This window comes from Apteryx mantelli, chromosome 17 (assembly GCF_036417845.1).
Source record: "Apteryx mantelli isolate bAptMan1 chromosome 17, bAptMan1.hap1, whole genome shotgun sequence".
NCBI lineage: Eukaryota > Metazoa > Chordata > Aves > Apterygiformes > Apterygidae > Apteryx > Apteryx mantelli.
In genome coordinates, this window is record NC_089994.1 from 16,026,767 (window position 1) to 16,048,234 (window position 21,468).

Sequence of the window (21,468 nt, forward strand, 5' to 3'; positions counted from 1 at the left end):
TTATTTTTAAGGAAGAAATTCCTAAAACCTGTGTTAACAGCTCCACCTATAAGAGAATAGGAGATTTAACAGCTATGAATAACTAGATTAAAGGCCTGGCCTGTTTTCTTCCCTGTGGTCACTTTGCGGGTGATCCGGAAAGGTTAAGAGTAGCGGATTTGAGAGATTTGGTCTCTCTAGTCTCCTTCTATTGTCAGTGGAAACAAGAGGTTTCTCAAAGGGGATATTCCAGACCAGGAGTCTAACTTAGCTACTGCAAATGGTCTCTTTTCTCCCTTGGCTACAGGAGGGTGCTTAAGGAGATTAGTCCCAGAAACTCAGATTTTGAAAATATCCCTCTCTTTCTGCTCCTCTGTAAGAATTCAGTTGATGCCCCTTCATTTTCCTTTTTTCCTCCTTAGGCAAAGGAGAATACATAAATTAAGGGGGACAAAAATAGCCTTGAGGTGAGACTATACTTCAAGCAATAACTTGAAAAGTTTTAGCTTTTAACTTTTTTTAACGTGCTTTTGTTAATTCAATGGTTCCCATCTTCTTTTGGTCCTCGGCTGTATTGGACTGTATGAATTTGCCAAGTAGCATGCCTGTTAAGCTGCTGTACCTGAATAAAAATCTGAAATAATATGCAATGTTTTTCCCCGTGTTGTTCCCAACCTTTTTGAAGTTGTCTCTATTATTAGCTGGGGAGGTTGCTTAGAAAGTTTGGAGTGATGAGGATGGGGGTATGCAGCATCTCTCAAGGCTGAGATGATTGACAGTGTTTATCTCCTGGTTCGTGGTAGGTGGAGTCGTAACAGCTGAAAATAAGAAATTGCAGTCTTAGGATGAGGAAGGAGGGTAACGCTTTATTCTAAAGTCATCCCTGTATATGCTGGTATCTCTTAAGGAGCAAGAACGTTTAGATGACTGTCCCCAGAAAAGTGTATATTTTTGTAACACTTCATCTCAAAAATGCTCCTTAAGTGAATTGGCATGTGAATTAGAAAATAGCGATATTTTCTAATTATGTGGCTTAGCTTGGTTCTGCTTTTGACTGCAATTGCCCCGAATATGGATTGTATACCTCTGGATCATGCTGTATAATTAAATTTAATCTCTTTAAGAAGGCTAATAATATTTACATGCAATTTTTTTAATTGTACCCTTGATCTTTTTTTTTGTCTTGCCTTGCAATTTGCCTTTTAAATCTATTTTTTCCTTTGTTATTTTAGACAAATCTTGCTGCTGCTGCTTTGCCATCTTATGCTTTTTACCTCAATCAACCAAATGAAAGTCCGAATTCCTTAGTGTCTGAAGCTTCAGGTATACTTAATTACTCCTACTTAAATTTCCTTTTCTTTTGAATTCTGTTTTTAGAACTTTTACTATAATGCACCTCCAGTAATTTTGGGGAGGTTAGAAGGTCTCTAGGAAACTCGATTTGAGCACTGGCAAGCTGTTAAACTTTAAATAGCGTAATTCTGGTGGTCTTTCTCTTGTATTTCAAATTGATGCTAGCTCCTGTGCATCACTGCTAGCAGATATAAGACATACGGCAATCTTTTCCATCAAATTTATGAACGCTTCAAAGCTGCATTTTGTGTTTAAAACTGTTTCATAACATAACTGCTATTAATATCACAGTGGGGATCAACTGATCTTCTCAAATATTAGCATCATTGGTCCAGTAATCAGAGGACTGCATGGAAATAGAGGCAGAATCCCTGTAAGCCAAAGGCATGATTTGATACTTTTGTCCTGGTTGTGTGAACAGACCAGAACAGAATAATCAAGTCTTTTTTAAAATTATTTTTATCTTTCTAAAAATAAAAGTAAAATAAAAATAAAGAGCCAAACAACTAATTTCCATATTTTGATCATAATACGGTGGGTCTGTTTTAGTAACAAACAGGAGCACCGAGATGCAGCTCTGCAGATTATGCATGTCTTTTTCTTCATTACAACTTGGTTGAGAGAGGGGCACACGGAAGAAATGGAAGTGGGACTGGGGCTGTTTGCCTCTCCCCCGTGTCATCTATCTAAGTCCTGCTCGTCTTTCTTTCGCACGCTAGCGAGTCTTGGCGAGTACCAAACCAAAGAGTCTGTAATGTCACGTGGCTGTCTAGGATTTTGCCTTGGGCAATACGAATGGTCAGTGCTCCACTGAAATCAGTAGAAATATGACAGTTTGTGGTAAATGAGGATTTGACCTTTGACACCAAGGAGTATATCTGTAGATTTTCCCTAATTTTTAGATGTGGTTACTGATGCCGTGTGATGTAATACTAATTTATATTCCTAGCGCTTTGCATCAAGATTTTTTTTACTTCTGCTAACAAATACTTTAAGACCTGTAAGCAATAGATACCAATAATGAATACTGCATTCTTTAATGAGGCAGAATGAGGCTGCCAGAATAATATCTTATTAATGGATTTGGGGGTTCCTGTTTGGTAACTGTAAGCTTGAAACTTGTAATATTTTTTCAATGTTTCTTCTTATCAGGACTTTCATACTGGAAACTAGATGAAAAGGAGATGTATCACTCTTTGCCTGAGAACTTCAGAAGTGAATTCACTGATATTTTCTCCACAAAAGTATCACCAGATCAGGTAAACTTTGTACATGTTTTTAACATTGTCTTATAGTCGCTTGTCATTTTTGCTCTTTTCTACAATGGAAAGAATCAGTCCTTCAGAAGTGAACTTTCTGTGAAAAATTTCTTTTGTTAGCTTGCTCTCTTGTATTCTGTTCTTTCATTAGTCTTTTACCCCAGCTAAATTCACTTGGAATTTATTGGCCGCCTTTTGTCATTTAAAAGAAAGTGCATGTGTGTGCGTGTGTAAGAGAAGGAAAGAGACTAGTATATTTAAGGTATATATGCCTCATCAAAGATCCTTTTTAAAACTGGGTGCTTTGAATAAAGCCTTTTTCTGTTCTAAATTGTTTTATTAGGTAAAAGTTGCTTAGCTGTCTGTGGGTAAGGAGGACTGTATACAGAAAAAATAATTTAGCAATTTTATCTGTTCAAGTTGTCTTCAGCTGATGAAGTAAAGCCGTCATCATTGAAGGATATTTATCATAAAAGGCAAAAGGAAAACAAGCAGCTGCCAGACTGGAATTTTATGTCGTCTTCCCAGTCAAGTCACCCACCAGAGGTAAGATTAATCTCTTTATCTCATATCTCAGTTTGAAGATGTGACAGGTCACAGGCTGGTTTCGCATTAATCAGCCCCTGCTGCCACCTCCAGTGTTTGGCTGGAAGAGCACTTTGTGCAGCCGTGTGATGCAGGGGGCTGGGAAGCGATCCAGCTGAAAAGAACCTATAAGGATGTCCTGGGAAAAGGAGCACCTTTGCAGCACAACCTTGGGAATGATGCAGGGACAAACCTGCTGAGGCTGAGGCTGCAGCTGATGAACCGCACGTGGGACTGCAATTAGAGATAAGTGGGGTTTTCTCACTTCTTCCCACAAGACAAATTCCTTCCACCCCCAAACAGAAGAGGCTCAGGCTGTGGAAATATTCTTTATGGTATCTGTTTCTTTATTATACCCGTTTTCACGATACATCCGTTAGCTTTTTCTTGTATAAAATAAGATAGTCAAATAGCCATTGTTACTTATGTATGTTATTCATGAAGTGATCGATGACTGTACAAAGTTATTGTTTCAAGCTGCCCGCAGACGTCATAGTTCTTTTATATACATGGCTGAAATCTCTAAGGTTTTCTAGACAGCGCAGTTGTTAGATAGGTCTTTATTCTTAACGGAAACTCAAAAACCCGAGTTGCAGACATTGAGAATACGTATCATCCTCTGAGCTGCTGCAGTTCCCTTCAGTTGTGCTCTTGCTTGTTACTACTAAATAATTGTAGTAATATCCAGTGTAATTCCTGCATTGTATTATATAGAGTACTAATGTCTTCAGATAACTCCGTTTACAAAATCAAAAGTTTAAATCACAACTTTTTAGCGTTCTAACTCATTTCCCAGATCTTGACGTTGGACCCAACCCTGCATATGAAACCAGGTCCGCAGACTCCAGGACACTATTTTTTTAATATTCCTGAAGAGACAGCTCCTTTTTCTCCAGACTCTATGGCAGAGCCCAGATTATCAAGTCACTGTGACACAGACTCTTTTTCACAGACAAGTAATTCATCTCAGCTAGGTGGTTCTCCAGAATATTCTGCCAGCAGTAGACCTGTGCATTTGGACTCCTGGAAAAATCACCCATTCCAAAATGAAGACAAGACCAGCTGTCCTTTTCCAATGGCATATGCTGATGCTAATAATGATATTTTAGTCAACACTGAGGAGGAAGAAACATTGACTCTGACTCCATCTACTATTACTCATTGTGCTGACAACAGTTTACCAGGATATAGTCTTTCAGTAACATCTCTTGAAGATCCTGTGATATTATCCAAGTAAGATTTATGTTCGTTTGTTTTAATTTTTTAAAACCAACAGAGTGGGTCCTTTCATGAAAGAACTGAAACTTAAAAATACTGGTCAAGTGAACAAAATATAGGAGTTCTGTGAGCTCAGAACATTGCAGGACTTCCCCCCCCCCCCCAATCCCCCCCATGAAGTATAGATGGTTTGTAGACAGAAGAGTCATTTTCCGTTTTTACAAATGAGGGTTACAAAGAGATGAAATGTCTTTCTTGGGACCATACTATTTGATCTATGAGACGGTGTTTGTGCTCTGTCTCCTTGACCCTGAAGGTCAGAGCCTTGACTAGAAGACAAAACAATTTTCTATGTATTCATGCTTGGTTATTTACATTTATACATTAGAATAAAGATACGTGCTTATTTCATAGGGTGTATGAGGGAGTTAATTTTGATAGTGAATTTCAGAGTACTACAGTGCATGTACGTTTTCCTACTTAGGGCCAAATGATAAGAGAAGCGGAGAATTACTTTAGGAAAAGCAAATATTCCCCACTGTCTGTTGTAGCCCTGCTGATTTGCACAGGGACAAGCAGACGTGGCGTGTATTCCACGTGTGGTGGCTTACGTAGGGGTCGTGGTTTCAACATAGCTCAGTCAGTGAGTTTTCCTATTTTAATTTTATAGGCATATTTTCTAGTGCATAGCAAGGGGAGAAAAGAGTGGGCAGAGAGAGTAAAGCTTTGTGATCTGAATGTAAATACCTATATGCAACCCTGGGGGAGCTGACACCACTGCCTTAAATGACAGCTTTCTTTGCTTTAATTTGAATGGGACCACAACCAAGTTCTATAGGAGATTTTTGTGCTGAGGTCATCATGTGTAATGAATACAGCTGGCTGTACATGGTCATGTGGATAGCTGGACTTTTTTTTTTTTTTCTTCTTAATTTTAAAAACAGGATTAGGCAGAACTTGAGGGAAAAACATGCTCGACACATAGCTGATTTACGAGCTTACTATGATGCCGAGATACAGAGCTTAAAACAACAGCTAGAGGAAAGCCATAAAACTGCTTCCTCTGAAGACTTGAAGAAAATCAATCAAAATCTTGCTGACAGGTACTGTTTGTCCTTGTTTGTCCTCTCTCTCTGTTGCATGATATTTTTCCCATTTTAAAAACTACATATGTTTGTTTAAAATATTTTGAAGTTTATTTTGCTCTTAAATTCTGAAGATTTCTTGCATCTGTTGATGCCTAACAATAATTTTAAACTAATCCTCAAGTGTGATGTTTGGACCAAAGGCTCTGTGCCTTGTTTGACCCGATTACTGCTGAAAGCAGTGGAAGTTTTGCTCAAGAAATGCTGGCAGGCTGAGGTAGAGCAAAACAATTTGTCATGGAAGCGTCTACGTTGTAAGACTGTGCTTGCCTGTTGTGCTGGTGAACATCATCCCTCTTTATTGTTCTTGTCAAAGCTACAGGTAATACAGGAACCGTGTTGGATTTATTGGGAGCTCTATCAAACTGACTTCTTTGATACTTTTGCCAGTCAATGCTCTTTGTCCAGATGTTACCGCTGGAGGTTGTGTGCCTCACCTCTGTTCTACTCAACATAACTTGAGTGTTTGCCATTGTATAGAAGTTCAGTGTGATTTTTATATCATTATTGCCAATCAAAACACCTATTATAAATTTTGTCAGGTATTTTAACTGTCTAAATTTATGTGCTTCAGAATAATTGGAACTGTGTGTGGGTGACTGGGACTCTTTTGTACTCATCTTCTAGCACTAGTGCAGCCTGTCTATTAGAAGTGACTTCTGAGCAGTCATTTATTCAGTTACAAGTAGCTTGCGATACAATTTCAGTCATTAATTATCACACAGCATCATCAATTAGCTGAAGTGGAGCTCTGCCTTGGTGCATCTCAGCTGCTTTTGGTTCTGGCGCTCTTATGCTCTGAGCCATCTGGAGCGTCTCTGCTGCTTGCCCACCGTGAGCCCCAGAGCCCTCGCTCGCAGAGGTGCTCGGTGCCTGCGGCAGAGGCGGAAGGCGATGGGCAGATGTCGCAGGTTGGGCGCCCAGAGTTCGTGGCGGTGCTGGAGGCAGATAGCTCAATTCCCCCAAGTACGAATGCGGCTAATGCGGCACTATCATCTCGCAGAGCCGAGGTAAAGAGCGAGTAATGATTCCAAAACACTTGGGCATTGTCGGGCTGAATGCCATAGGAAAGCTAACGAGAAAATAATTCTGTCATCAGAGGAGCATTTGAAAAACGGCCTGTGGTTAAGGCATGATATATTGAATAGCAGCTTATGAACAAAGAGTAAAGCGCACTATGTACGCTGGAATGAGGCAGGGTCCTTTAGAAAAAAAAAAAGATGGGATGTGTTGTCATGTATAGGCACAAGGTGTGGGAATTAAGGTTGCATGATTATAAAAGCAAGATAATTTATAACCGTGAGAAAGTTTGATGCTCCTTTTCATGAGTAGCAGGTGTCAGACTTGGAGTCCAAATTAAAAACCATCCTGGTAAGTTATGCGTTGAGTTGTAGTTTTGCTACATGGCAGCTCTTCTTGTTCTCCTCAGTTGTGTGCTATTGATATAAGATGGTGCCCATTTCCACACATGGGTACTGTTTGTCTGTGTTTTTTCAGTGGCTGTTTTTAATATAATTGGATTGCTTGTGTGTGTGAGAGAGAAAAAAATGTAGATTTATTTGAAAATTTCAAGAGACTTGTAATTTTTATCTTTTAAATAGGTGTGACCAGTTAGATGCAGCTCTGAATGAAGCAAGTGCTCGCATGAGAGCCCTTGAAAATAAGAATAATATGCTAGAAAAACAAGTGGTAAGTATATATTTTTGGTGACACATTAGTTCAAGGTGCTTATTAGCTAAAATGGTAAGAGAATGCACCTGTTAATTGTTATTCTAATCTAGATCTTTCTGCTGTTTGATTTTCAACCTTTCTTCTTAATATGTGATATTAGCCAAGATGTTACACAGGTGACTTTCCTAGCTGTGTTTCTTGGACTCCCTACTTGAGTTTCAGATGAGAATCATCAGTTTTGCTTATAAACAACCCTTATATGCATAGATCACCTTTCCAGGTTACCAGGGACCAAACAAAGTTCAATGGTAAAATATTTGTGATGTGTTTCTGATGTCTCCCTCTAAAACAAAATCAAATAATAAAACATCTAGTGGGCAAAGGAAAGGGAAAAAAAATCTTTGCTACTTCCTTTTTGGTTTCATATTACATCTGTGTGATAATAGCAAATCTCATGCACACAGAGAAAAAAATACTATCTTTCTATGTGTATTTCTACAGTTTTTCTGGCTAGGTCAGACCAGTTCTTTCATGACTGCATAGCTGTGTTTATTGGTCAAAGAACAGGACATTTTCTTCTCATATGGATCTAGGAGATGGGATTCAGCTGACTTAGCCATACCTGTCTGGGAACTGCCAGGTAGTTCTAGCCAGCTGTCAAGATTCCCGCTATAGCTGAAGGAAAGCAAGTTAGCCAACTGGACGAAGCCGTACAAAATGGGTATCATCTTGTGGGTCTTTAGTCTTCATTTTAATTCTTTAAGCATTATAGAAATGAACAAAACCATCTTTCCTCCTTTTAGTTGATGCACAGATATACACCTGTTTTCCATTTGGGGGGGTTTCAGGTTATGCCTTGTACTGAAATCAAAAGTCTGCTGGGTAAACATTATAATGAATGTTGTCTTTCTTCTGCAGACAGAGTGGAGAGAACGCTTTTATGCAGTCAGTAGTACTTCCAAAATTTTGCAAGAACGTATTGAAGAAATGCGCACAAGTAATAAAGAGAAGGATAACACTATAAGTCGACTAAAATCAAGGCTTAAAGATCTAGAGGAAGCATTTGAAAAAGCTTACAAATTGTCTGATAATAAAGATACAAGGCTAAAGGAAGAAAATAAAATGTTTCAGAATGTAAGTAAGAAAATGGGCAATGATGTCTACCATTACATCCAAGACTTGCTGTGTTCATAATGTGCTTTGATAAACCACTCAATTTACTATTGTGAAAACTTAATGCACATCTAAGAACAGAAACCTACATTTGACTTTAAGTTAGGCATTAGGTGATACTACAAACCTAATAGATATTTTAAAACTTGTTTAAGGCAGCAAGTATGTACTTTGATTGGTCGCTAGTAAAGAACTCATTGCATCTTGTTACAGCTACGTATGATAACACTTGTGGTAGCTCATTTCAGGTATTTTATTACTCTTTAAGCTGTTAGCTCATTTTCCTTTTAGAGGAATTACAGGAAATAATTTGTTTATAGCTTTCAAGTCCAGATGGCAGGCTAGGAGGTGGTTTGCAACCGCAGAGGGACGTGTCTCTGCCTACTCAGTTTCTGCTGTCTCCAGCAGCTTCATCTTTGTGGTATCTTAATAGCTTACTATTTGTGTATCTGGAGGGGCAGCGTCTTCAGGGCTAAACTTAGAACAAGGAGTTTTTTCCTCTCTTTTAAGCTTAGTGGGAATAGACTGAACTTATTTTTCATAACTAATGAGTTAACAACCAAGTTAACAACTTGGTATAACTGTACAAACTGTATGTATTATTTCAGGCTGAATCAAAAGAATTGTGCCCTCTGATTCCTCAACAATAGCTTTATAGTATATTGAAATGGATTTGTCTTGGTGAAATAAATATTAGCTGGAAAAACTATTAGATGCTTTAACTTTTTTTTTTTTAACAATTAAAAATTCAAAAGTATTGAAATATTGGCTGAAATACAAAGTCAGCTTTAAAGTCAGTGAGGAATTTCACCAGTTCCTTCTTCTCCTTTAGTTCCTTTAGAGATAAATCATTTGAAATTAGAAATATGATGTGTAAGTAGTTGTCTCCTTTGTCTCTCCTATATTTTTTTCTGGTTAGAACAAATAGAGCTTAAGAAATAATGTTGAAATTTTTTTCTAGAAAAATCAAATACACACTATATCCTCACAGTGCTTATGCATACATTAGACAAGCGATTAAGATAGTTTTACTCACAAAAATCAACAAAAACGTCAATTGTATTTATTTTTAGTTTTGTTTCCTTTTTTTAGCTTTTAGGAGAATATGACTCCCTTGGAAAAGAACATGAAAGAGTAAAGGTAGGTAATACACTAGTTAATATTATATGTAAACTTTTTTTTTTTTAAGTAAAATCTTTATTGCATAACTTATGTAAGAATATCCAGCTATCCAACTATAAATGAGGAGATAGAACAACCTGTTCTTTATCATCTGTTTTTTTAAGGCCAACATGTTTCATGCAAATATCTCCGAGCTAATATGTGCCATAGAATTAACTGAATTCACTTATGTATTTAGAAAAGATCAAACAGAGAGATCCATATTTACTTTAACTGATAACTTCTTACTGTATCTTCAGAGCCCTAGAAAGGGGAAAAGAGGGAGTTTAGAGTGTATCAGAAGAGTGGGGTTTTTTGTGGTGGTGATGTTGTTGTTGTTTAATAATATTCCAGTCATGGACAGCAAAAGTACTGCAAAGTCAAAAGCAACGAACTTTAATGGAATTTCCTTTCAAATAGGAGGGCATAGTTAATGCATTATTTTCAAAACTGATGTGGAGTTATGCATTTTTTTATATATTTATGTAGTTTCTGAACTTGTTGCTTTCTTCCTTGTGTACTGTGTAGGATACATTAAATGCAACGGAAAACAAATTGCTTGATGCAAACACCCAGATCTCTGATTTGAAAAGGTAATTCCGAAATGGTCTGAACATTATTTTAACAGTATGAAATATAGGCTATGCCATAGGTAGCATGTACTCCTAGATCATGATGGTAGTAGATCTTGCAATTTTATTTACATCTTTTAAGTATTTTATGTTGCTTTGTGTTGCTTTGCAGACATTGTAAGAATCTCAGAAAGTGTGGTTTTTTACTTCCTTGCTCACAGCCTCTTCCAGTGGGATGTAATCAACTGCTTCCTTCCGGACTGTCGCTCAGCTGGTCCAGCCAGTCCACTGCTCAAGCTTTCACTGCTACAGTTGTCTCCTCAGCTGCCCCCATCTTCAGCTAACCACTCTCTCTCCTGGTTTTCAGGAGTGAGGATGCTGCCAGGAGTTTGCTGTTCAAAATTATGGCTCCTAGGCATGAATAAAGGACAAAGGTGTTCGATGCATAGAGCAGGAATAAATTCTTACGCCTCCTGGGTAGGCACTAGGGAGGACATGTGTAACCATCAAGGGATTTAGGGCTATGAATGTGTCTTCCCATTTGGGATTTCTCAGCCACTCCCTGTCAAGGCTGTTAAACTGTGCATTTGCTCAGAGAAGTGTAGAGAGGTGGGAGGTGAGGAATTAGTTTTGAGAGGGCTCTAAGGCAGGCATCAGGAGCTGATGTCCCATGTCATTCAGCTCCCTCTGAGTTTCTTTTGTGATTATGTGCTGTCATCATTTTCTTTTCTGTGTTTATATGAGCAGCTGGAGCCCAGCTATCCAAAGTTAGAAAGACCAAGAGAGATTTTTTTTTTTCTTCATGCATAATTTTTCATGATTTTTTTTTTTCCCCCCTAGAAATGTGCCTACCAGTTTCACCTTAGAATTCATTCCAAATGTCATTACCACCGAGCATTAACTTGTGCATAGTCTTCAGCCAAAACCGGAAAGAGAACAAATGTGATGCTCCTGCAAATGTTGCAACAGTTCTTTTCTTTGATGCTCAGGTCAGCTGATTTTTAAAGAAAAAGAATAGAAAGAATTTAAAGAAGGAATAGAAGGAAGCCAAAATCCAACACTCTGCCTACAGTCCTTGTTGAGGAAATGAAGATACTGTGAAGAGCAGCTCAGTCTAGAATTTCTCTTACTGCTTTTATTGTTCCCACCTGTTTGTGGATGCTGCTAGGTAGGGGCCATTCCAGGCTAGGGGAGCTGTAGTGGAAAAAGGAGATTTTTATTTCCTGCTCGGGAGAGCTGTATTTCTGTTAAGGGATCCTCCAAGCAGGAAGCGTGTAAGATTGTGTTGCGTTGCCAAGGGCTGGTTCACTGGAGATGGGTGCTGCAGTATATGGGAGAGGGGCAGATCTCATGGAGAGCCTGAGCAGCAGATTGATGGAGTCACCTAAGTGACACACAGGAGAATAAGCCACCCATTAAAATCGGAGTGGGGGATAAATGTATCACTTCAAGGAGGAAACAGATTTTTTTTTCCTGCCTTTTTTCTAACTCCTCTGCATTGAATGCTTTAATCTACAGCAGTAACTCCTGGTCTGTCTTTCTAGCTAGGTTAGTTGAATTAAACCAAGAACTCAAATATATATTTATATATTGATAGATCAAGCTGTAACAGTTACCCTTGTTCTTTGCTTGTTTTTCTCCTGCTTTACCCAGGATATCCAAATAAAAATGAGCAAACCATATTTTAATACTCCAAGAATAATCTTATGTTTCTTTAATGTCTTTTAAACCATCTTATAATGTGTCCTTGTTACTTTCATATTAGAACAATTTCAAAACTTGAAGCTCAGCTTAAGCAGGTAGAACATGAAAATATGTTAAAACTTCGTCATATTACTGAAAGTCGTTTAGGAACCTCTTGTGCCAAGTAAGTGAATATTCCAACAATGTGAAAACAGATTATGTGTGGGTTTTTTTTTTTTTTAAACCCTTTTTATGTGTTTTGGCTAAAAAAAGGATAAAGAAAATGTGAAACTATAGGCTAAACTGGATTAGAGATGTGATACAGATACTTCACATACTAAGAAATTATTAAAGAAATCAAATACTATATAGGTGATCTGACAAACTCTATCTCTGCAATTTTCAACCTGAGCATTTATTATGTATTGGTTACTCAGCTGTATAGGGATTTCCATGCTCAGCAAAGATCTTGGGAATAAAATCTGACAGTCCAATTAGACTTTAGAGGTTTTCTTTGTGCCCTGATGTCTCTGATTGTAGAGGCTAATTATTACTTTTTGTGTTTCTAAATATAGTTTGTACAAGTATCCTGAGAGTAGTGTAGAAGTTGAATTAAAATGCATGCTCTCATTTGGATTGTGAATTTCTGTTAATCAGAAGTTGGCCTGTGTTCTGTTTTGCTACCTTTATATTTTAGACCTGAAAAACTTTTGTCTCCGTCTGAGATTACGTTGATGTGTTTTTCTTTGTTTTTTAGTATTTAAAAATAAAAAAACTCCAATTCAGAACTGATACTGAAACATTAATGTAATGTGTTTGGGGGAATGTCTGTTCGCATATGTTGAACAGTAGTATTTTTTTATCTAATTTTATTGATTATTATGACCCAAATAATTTATGCTTTAATAAATGTCAGGGACAGTTTTCTAGTTAGAACTGTTTTAATATCTATGAATAGGATCCCGCAACAACAAAGGATAAAAAGGAAGACCTAAACACTGTGGATCCTGCTCGCTGGGGAGGGAGGGTGTAAGAACCTCCATGGATTTGGAGGCTGGTTTGTCCCTATCTGATGCTGGAGGCCCAGAGAAGCCTCGTTCCAGTTGAATGCGCAGCAGGGTAAACTTACAGGACAGTGGTTATGGTTAAATATCTTGAATAAGCAAGAACTTTTCTTTTTTTCTTAAGTATCTACTTTCCTGTGAATAAAAACCTGTATTTCTAATACTTATACAACCTTCATTAGCCAGTGTTTATCGCTCTCTCAAATTGTCAACAGTGGTTTTTGGGAGGTTTATTTGTTTAAGAGACTGATAAATTGTGTCAAAAGGAAAGCTGGGATCAGATGCTTTGAACTAGTGAAGGTGTCAACACCAAATTTTTGTTATCAGTTGAGAAATGGACGGTACGCAAATCTGGGTCCAAGTAAGCAACACTAATTTACAAGGAGACTTGTGTGGCGTTTTGCATTTGGACAATACTGCCTAATTAAGACAGAAACCTCAACATCGGGGGGGAAATTTTTTTTTCTTTACAAGCTTGTTTTTAAAAGCAGTTATTTTTCCATAGAACTTGCAGTTTTGTTGTATATTTGTTATTGTTTCTGCTTAACTTGAATAAATGACTGGATTTTCATAATTAAAAAAAAATCAAAGCTTTTTATAATTCTGAAGTTTTTCATTCCTATAGCAAGCTGGCAACTCCTGATGTCAGCAGGCGGAAGTGGCTGATACCGGGAGCAGAGTACTCGATCTTCACTGGCCAGCCTTTGGAAATCCAGGAAAGCCCCAAAGATAACAGACTAGAAGAAACCTATATTCCTTCTAGGTGAGCTGGTTTCCTTCAGCCTCTATGATGATTAAAGGGAATGTGGCTAAACACTCTGTCCAAAACTGACTAGATTCATATTTCTAGATTCTTGTGCATGTAGTTTTAAACAGAGTTCTAAAGTTTCTCAGTTTTTTGTAAGTACTATACAATTCTCTTAAAAACAAAACAAACTTCTTCCTTTACCAACATATGAAGCAAGCAGCAGCGCTGTAGCCTTCAGTACCTTCCCTGAAATATCAGAAAGCTTGAACTGCATCTTGCACCGTTGCCTTCCTGTTCTCTGGCATGTTTGTGCCCATTTCTCCTCCGCGTTTGGGCATGGAAATGCTCTGTTGTATTAAACTATTGTGGTTGGCTGCAGCTTTTTGCCGGTCTGAAGCTTCAGTTGTTCAGGGTGTCATTTCTCGGATTTCCTTCTTCCTCGGAAGTTTTTGAGCCTCTGTCAGGATGTTTTTAGTTCTCAGAGTTTACATCACATGCTTAGAAAATGTAAAATCACCAAATTTAACTATTACCGTTCAACTTTAGATTCTTGTATTGGTCTATAACACGGTCCTCTGAGGTTCTTGAGTTAAATTAAAAATCACTGTAAAGTTCCTGTTTTGGCAACAAACTATAAAGATCAGAATAAATTTCTCTGGGTTTTTGTCTGTTCAGCCTGCATTTGGATAGCCAAACTAAAATATAAAAGCTTGATCCTTTTTTTTCTTTTTCTTTTTTTCTTCAAGTTCTTTAAGGCACCATTCTCCTCCTGAAAAGGACCCTTCACAAGAAGACTCTTCAACAGGCACAACAGAGAAGAAGGAAAATGAGATGCCAGAAGCACCAATAATTAAAGCCTTTAAAGAACTTGAAGAGGGAAAAGCATTTAAAGACTGGGGTACACAGACAGAAAAAGAAGACGCATCAGCTAGTAAATTTTATTTTTTATATATTCCTAAGCCTGTCTTTAGTGGCTTTTCATTTGCATGTCTTTTGGTTTTGTTATCCCCAGGATAAAAGTTGATGGGACTCAAATGATAAGATAAAAATAGTTTCTAGCGTGCAAACTTCTGGAGTTTTCCTAAGCAAATTTAAAATGATACAGCTAAGTGACTTGTTTAAAATGGAAGGAATGCAAAGGTTGCTGTTAGACCCCAAGCAAGTCAGTCCTTTCTCTGAGAATATTTCAGTATTTATAAACACTAATGGAGTAACTAACAAAGTTCTGTCTGGCTGTAATTCCGCTTCAGTTTTGTTCTCATCATGCAATACCAGAATGTTTATTATGAAAGCTAGCATCCACACTGTGGGACTGCGCAGAGCTGTTCTAATAATGGGGATTTAGGAGGGCTCGTAAGCAGAAAACCTTGCGTCTTTCCTGAACGCTTATGGTTTTGGCTCAGGCAGGTGCTCCAACCATCTTTTCCAAAAAATACTTTTGTCCTGCTTTCCACTGTCTATCAAATTGGTCTTATTTTACATCACTTTTCTCCCACACATGCTGCAAAGCATCCTTTTTCATAAGGTGGTTTGACTATCTGCTTTATGACTATAATGAACAGGAAGTGAGATTTTAAGCTAAGTAGCACAAATATGTTGGCATGAGGTAGGCTAAGTGCAGTCTCTGTGCAGTAAAAGCTGAGTACAGGAGCATATTTGAGTTTTTGTATCAAAAAAGATACTATTATTATTTTTTTCAATTAGAAACATCCAGTCGACGTCAAACTGTTGGGTTTGATGAAACTTCTTTTGTTGCTAATTGGTCCCCAGAGAAAGCTAAAGAACAGCAAAGACCAAAGCGATACAGCTCCCCGTGCGGCCAGAGGTCCTCCTCTCTGCCTCCTTCAAACAGGAGATCAAACACTCCAAGTAAGTCCTGTTGTGATGTTTGGCCGGTGTTCCTCAAAAAATGCAGGCAAAAGTGTTTAAATAATGGAAGGCTGCTCTAGAAGAAAGAAAAGTAAAAATAGGATTCTGCATTATTCTAATAGATAATCTGAAAAAAGGCTTGCCTAAAATCACAGAAGGTGTGAAAGCTGTATGTTTAGCTTCATTTTTCTGTGTTGTGATGCAATTTTCATATAATGTAAATAAACACACAGACAGCTTTGAAAAGTATCATTTTAAGACCTAAACACTTGATCACCTGAGTGGGAGGAATCTTAGGTACTTAAATGTACTTTGACTTTCACAGCAACAAGAGAGATAATGTTGGCCCCAGTGTCTGTGACATACAGCCCAAAACGATCCCCAAAAGAGAACCTCTCTCCTGGATTTAGTCATTTGCTTAGCAAGAATGAAAACACAGTGACAAGGTACGTATTTTGTGAATACAATTGTGTTCTGGTAATTATTATAACAGCAGTATGTTTATACAGGCTTAATACTGTTACTGCTGTTTCTTGTTCATTTAAAAAAGTTCTAGAAAATATGAGTCAGGCAAAGATGTCTATATATAAAGCTAAGTTTATTTTCTGAAATATATGGCAAGAAAAATCTAAAATATCTAGAACAATTTCCCTTATTTAGCATTCACAAAGACCAAATGTTGGGTTTATTATTACATACATTGGCACAATATTGACCAGTGACAAAGTAGTAGTTAAGGAAGAATTGTTCTGTGGAGAATTTCCAGATCCACATGCAGCTTATCAGGAAATACAAATAAAAGATGAAAGAAGTATCTACCTAGAGCGTCACTTAAACATGTATATAAACACTTCTATTTATAAACATGGGAAAAATGTAAAAAAATTATATTTAACTTTCTACTAACTGAACTAGTTACTATGGTTTATATTAGATGTCTTTGTGTGGCGAGGCTGGTGGAGTTTGAGCGACTGTGCTCAGTTAAAGTGTAGGACACAGATGCATGAGGAGGAAGAAGTGTTCAGCATCGGTCTTCAGGTTCTTGTGGGTGACCAGGTGGGAGCGCAGCGTGTTTGGGAGCGAGGGCTTGGCATCCTTCTGAAAGGAAGCGGCATGAATTCGGTGTGTTCAGATAAGAGGATATCAGGTTATGGTACTACTAACAGTATATAGAAGACTCAATTTCTGTGGGATATAAATTGTTTAAAAACAAGTTGCTTATTTAACCATAAAGAAGAAAAGATTAAAAAATACTATTTCGGATGATAAATTATTTTTAGCGAGTAATTGTTGTGTGCTTCCTGCCTCTCTGTAGATTTGATATCCTTCTGGATGACCTGGAAACTGTTCCTACATCTACTTTACAGCATAGCAATCCAAGGAAAAGGCTCCAGTTTCTCTCACTAGATGATGCGGAAGGTAATCTGTCAAAGTGGGGGACAATGTTCTTTGTACTTTTTGGAGTTTATAAAACACTTTAATTCCCCAACAGAAACATTTTCTTTTACCATAATTTCTTCCCAATTGATAACAGTTGTTCAAATAGAAAGCTGACACTTTATGCTATAAACTTCAAAAAATCCTCTAAATATTGTACAGCCTTTGTCCTATTATACTATTTATCTATTATAATACCGGAGATAGAGAAGTCCCATTTGTACAGTATTTTATTTTTATGTATATGTGTGTGTGCACAAACACAGTAGAACAACAAAAATAATTCAATTGAGAAAGAAGGGCAATATGTTTTCTGATGCTTAACTCGGTTATAATGCATATCTTACTAGGATCTGTATTAAGATGTATGTGCTCAGCTGTACTAATAGAATTCTATTACTAAGCATTGCATTACAAATAACAAAGAGTAAATATAATAAAGCTAGTTGTTTCAGCTTTTTAATGATTGATTGAACCAAATCTTTTCTCACTTTTAAATTTTTGTCACAATATTCTGCTTTTGTTTTATATTAATGCATTTATTTAGACTAGTGTTTTCATGACAACTGCTCTACATGGGGATATTTAGAAATCTTGTACCAGTAAAAGTAGTTATTAATTAGTACATTATAGTAGTCTATTTGTTAACCAAAAATATGTTGTTTTATAAAGATCACTCAAAAGATGACCCATACAAATGTTTTGCATTCTTCCATGAAATTTGCCTGAGGCGAGCTAATGAGGCTTTGCTACTCCCTATCCGCAGTTTACGTTTACATACTTCCAAGATCACATCACTTCTCTTGTTGATAGTTTCTTTTTTCTGTCCTATACAATAATTGTATAGAATTGCAAAATAAATAAAAAGAGCCCTATTTTGTTGATAGGAAGGCATCATTCAGGTGTCAGACAGAGCTCTTGTGCCGAATCCTTCAATAATGGAACAACGAAAACAACAGCTTGGGATGAGAGGAGCGTAGCACAGAAACTATCTCCCTGTGAGAGAGACTTCAAGTACGCAGCAAGGATTCAGACTCTGGCTGAAACAGAGAGACTTTTTGATGAGCTCACTCAGGAAAAGCAACAGGCAACCGTTATTTTTATTTTAAAGTTGTGGCTAAATACAGTGTTTGTATGAGAGGTGAGGGATGCAGTGGTATATGCACGTGACGCATGGCTGAAGTTCGTGCATAATTTCCAGGCTCACCCTGGGGAAGCACCCCTGTCTTTCCCTGCTCTCCTTCTGGTGCTCCAGTCCTTCCTTGTCCCTGGCTTTGCTGAAGGAGAAACACTTAACATAAACACAGTGTGGATGGAAGGGTCGGAGTGAATTTCCTTCCTTCCTTCCTTTCTTACCAGACACTGTTTTAAATCAGCCTTTCAAACAAGAAAGGTTAGAGTACTAAACTATCCTGGCAGCTAAGTAAGAGCGCTGTCTTCTTCAGAACGATCCTTGAGAGGGTCGGCTTCTGTATGTCTATTTTTGTATCACTTTTGTATGGTTTAGTATTAAGGTAACAAAAGTTGTTGTCTGAGAACAATGCTGGATGTGTATGTGTAATGTGTATGGGATAACTCGCCTCTCCCCTGTGAGATTAAAGGTTAGAGGCTTGCACAGGCTCTTGAAACTGTCATTTACAGCTGAAGTATTTTCTGTTATTAGATTGAGGCTGCATTGAGTCGAATACCTTGTTCTGGGGGAAGAATGACCTTGCAAGCAAGATTAAATCAGGTGAAAAAACTTCTGCGTAAGACTGTTCTCTTCAGTTGCTCTTCTACTGTTTGAGAATATATAGTTTAGGTGACAGTTTTACTATAAGGTGTGATTACTGTGAGGTTTTTCCATACCATTGAGCAGTGCTCCTGAATTGGGCTGAATTTTGAATCCATATATAAGATGATCTCCAGACTTTATTAAAAGATAATGGGGAAGTTACTGCAAATTAATTATAAATCAGAATCACTATGTATAAAGGTATAAGGATAATCTATATGACAGTGATTCAGAAAAGAACAGAATAATTAGCCCTGCCAACATTTGTGCTTTTTTTCCCCACAAGCAGAAAATCTTATATATATGTGTGTGTGTGTGTGTGTGTGTGTGTGTGTATATATATATACACACACACACATATATAAACACAGTGTATATTTTGCATAGGACTATATTTTCATTGTTTGTACCTGGAAGCAGTTTTTCAGAATTACCACAGGAATAATCTGCCCTTGCGATAACAGGTGTAAGAGGTATAAGGGTATATATAAGGGTATATATAAGGGCAATACATTAAGAAAATGCAGCGACTGTGAGATAGATCCCTGAAGCTGCATCGAGGACGTTGTGCTGTAGAACCGAATGCGAAGGGCAGTTCTTGTTTCGCTGGGGCATTTTGTCTGCTTGAAAGCATAAAGAAGAAAACAGAAGGGCAAAAATAAGTAATGTAGGTGGAATGCGGGAGAGTGTCGTCTTGGGAAAGCTCTGCAGATTCTTATAATGAGCACAAATGCCTCAAAGTTGTAGGGTTTTTTTTTCTTTTTTTCCTGAAAAGCCTGCAACTTCGGCTTTTCTGCAACTGTAATCCCAGGGCGCTTTATCAACTGTTTTAGAGAAAAAGCGCATTCTAGTGAATTAATATTGCTATTCACTCTGCTGGTCAGCTGTTGCCTAAATGTGTCTCCCTGAGTGTCGGCCCATCCCAAACCTTGCCGAGTTTATCTTGACAAGTTTTATATTTCTCACAGAAACAAAGAAATATCTGAAACAGGTTTGAGGTTTTTTTTGTTTTGGGATTTTTTTTGGGGGGGGGTAGGAGTGACTCACGAGAAGGGGGGAAGGGGGGATCAGAAAACATGAATACACACACATACATAAAAATAATATGAGAAACCTGCAGGACTGGCTCTATTTTATGGATGCTAATGGAATGCTAATAATATATCAGAAAGGATGCTGGTTGAAAGTAGGAATAATAGAAGTGATTGTGTTTTAGTGTATGTGATTAAGTCTTTCTTTTTTTTTCTTTCTTCCCCCTCTTCAACTCCTTCCTTTAGGAAGCCCTGGAAGATCGCTTGGAAAGGATTAATAGAGATTTGGGATCAATACGCATGACTCTGAAAAGATTTCATGTTTTACGTACCTCTGCAAATCTTTGAGAATTCTCTCTTGAATTTAAATATGCTTTTGTTTGCACTAATGTATAATTATGCACTCAGTAAATGCAAATTGTTTTGTATTTTTATAAACCCTGAATAGTAGTTTTACAACCATGTTACCCTTTACACGCAGCAATATTTTGTACTTCAAACAGCCACCTATATTTTAAACATATTTTTGTTACACTTGAGGAATGGATCTGTTTATCCTGTATTTTAATATTTTTAAAAAATAATTATTTTTAAATAGGGATATTAGATTTATAATAACAATAAGCAACTAAAAGGCAGCTTGTTTTCAGAAAATGAAATGATCATGTTATCCTTTTGCACTTTGTTTTCCTCATCATTTTATAAGCATTGAAGGTATGTTGTAAATAATAGTTAATAGGAAATTTTGAACTTTTCTATTATGCAGAAGGCAACATGAATCACCTGTGTTAAAGATAACTACCCGTATATGCGAAATCCTTTTAATTTAAACCATGTAACATAGATTTTTTCATTGTGACACTTTAAATAAGTATCTGCAAACTGGATGCTATTTAAGTAACTTTCTGTATAAATGTATCATTGGACTGAAGAAAATAAATGTTGTCTTTTTTACAGAATTGTGGGGGTTTTTCCTTGTACTGTAAGGTGAGACTAGAACAGAGCCAAATGAATTCAAGGGCAAATCTCTTGAAGTTAAAATATATTAATTAACGAAAAATGCTGTTCTGTTCCATATTTTGTTTTCCTTCGGGATCTCGGTTTCAATAAATAGTCTCAGTTTATCAACCATGTGGAACGTCTTCAGCACCTCTGACTTGAAAGTGACTCTCCAGCGTTTTGGGGAAGACGTTGCTCTCTCGCTGCCCGATACTGAAAAGCAGAAGACCTGCAGCAGGGGACGGGGGGGACGTTGCTTTTTGTTTCCACCTGTCCCGCCCTGCAGCCGAGGCTTCTTACCCAAGTCCTAAATATGGAAACTTTCTTTATTTCGCCCCTCTGGTTCTCTTGGCCTTTTCTCCATTGCCTTGGCTTGTTGTTTGCCTTTTAAAATTCCATTTGGAGTAATTAAAAAATAATTATCTTTATAATCACTCTTCAGAAAATAAATCCTCCCCCTGCCCTGTTTCCCCTTGGGGAATCATTTTACTATGGTAAAGGCACAGTTTAATGTTTTGGTTTTGCTTTGATAACTTCTCCGGTTCTCTCCCTCACAAGAACGCAGCGGAGATGGGCGCATGGCAAAAGCAGTCCCGCGAGTGACGCCGGGAGGCTGCTACCTGCCGGAGCCCCACAGCACGCCGCGGGCAGCCTGGAGCCGGGAGCCGGCCGAGCGCTGCTTCCCCGGGGCCTTGGGGAATCGCGGATCGTTCGCCAGATCCTTCACGATTCTCATGTGTTGCGCTT

The 21,468-nt window shown here is 37.7% G+C and overlaps 1 protein-coding gene across 5 annotated transcripts in view; it reads left to right on the forward strand.

The window, feature by feature from the left end:
• MPHOSPH9 (M-phase phosphoprotein 9) overlaps positions 1-20,681 on the forward strand; it is a 32,946-nt gene extending 12,265 nt beyond the window's left edge. For 2 of the 5 annotated variants that reach the window (XM_067307104.1, XM_067307107.1), the window contains 18 exons: positions 1,212-1,302; positions 2,485-2,591; positions 3,012-3,137; positions 3,973-4,409; positions 5,339-5,497; positions 7,141-7,228; positions 8,129-8,344; positions 9,476-9,523; positions 10,073-10,137; positions 11,882-11,983; positions 13,489-13,626; positions 14,358-14,542; positions 15,316-15,480; positions 15,806-15,926; positions 16,796-16,899; positions 17,805-18,004; positions 18,581-18,649; positions 19,969-20,681. In XM_067307104.1, the coding sequence (XP_067163205.1) occupies positions 1,212-1,302; positions 2,485-2,591; positions 3,012-3,137; positions 3,973-4,409; positions 5,339-5,497; positions 7,141-7,228; positions 8,129-8,344; positions 9,476-9,523; positions 10,073-10,137; positions 11,882-11,983; positions 13,489-13,626; positions 14,358-14,542; positions 15,316-15,480; positions 15,806-15,926; positions 16,796-16,899; positions 17,805-18,004; positions 18,581-18,649; positions 19,969-20,070 (2,523 nt within the window). In that variant the 3' untranslated portion in view covers positions 20,071-20,681. Of the gene's footprint in view, positions 1-1,211; positions 1,303-2,484; positions 2,592-3,011; positions 3,138-3,972; positions 4,410-5,338; positions 5,498-7,140; positions 7,229-8,128; positions 8,345-9,475; positions 9,524-10,072; positions 10,138-11,881; positions 11,984-13,488; positions 13,627-14,357; positions 14,543-15,315; positions 15,481-15,805; positions 15,927-16,795; positions 16,900-17,804; positions 18,059-18,580; positions 18,650-19,968 lie in introns of those variants that run through there. The other 3 variants (XR_010885936.1, XM_067307105.1, XM_067307106.1) reach the window with 3 other exon arrangements.
• The last annotated feature ends 787 nt before the right edge of the window (positions 20,682-21,468 follow it).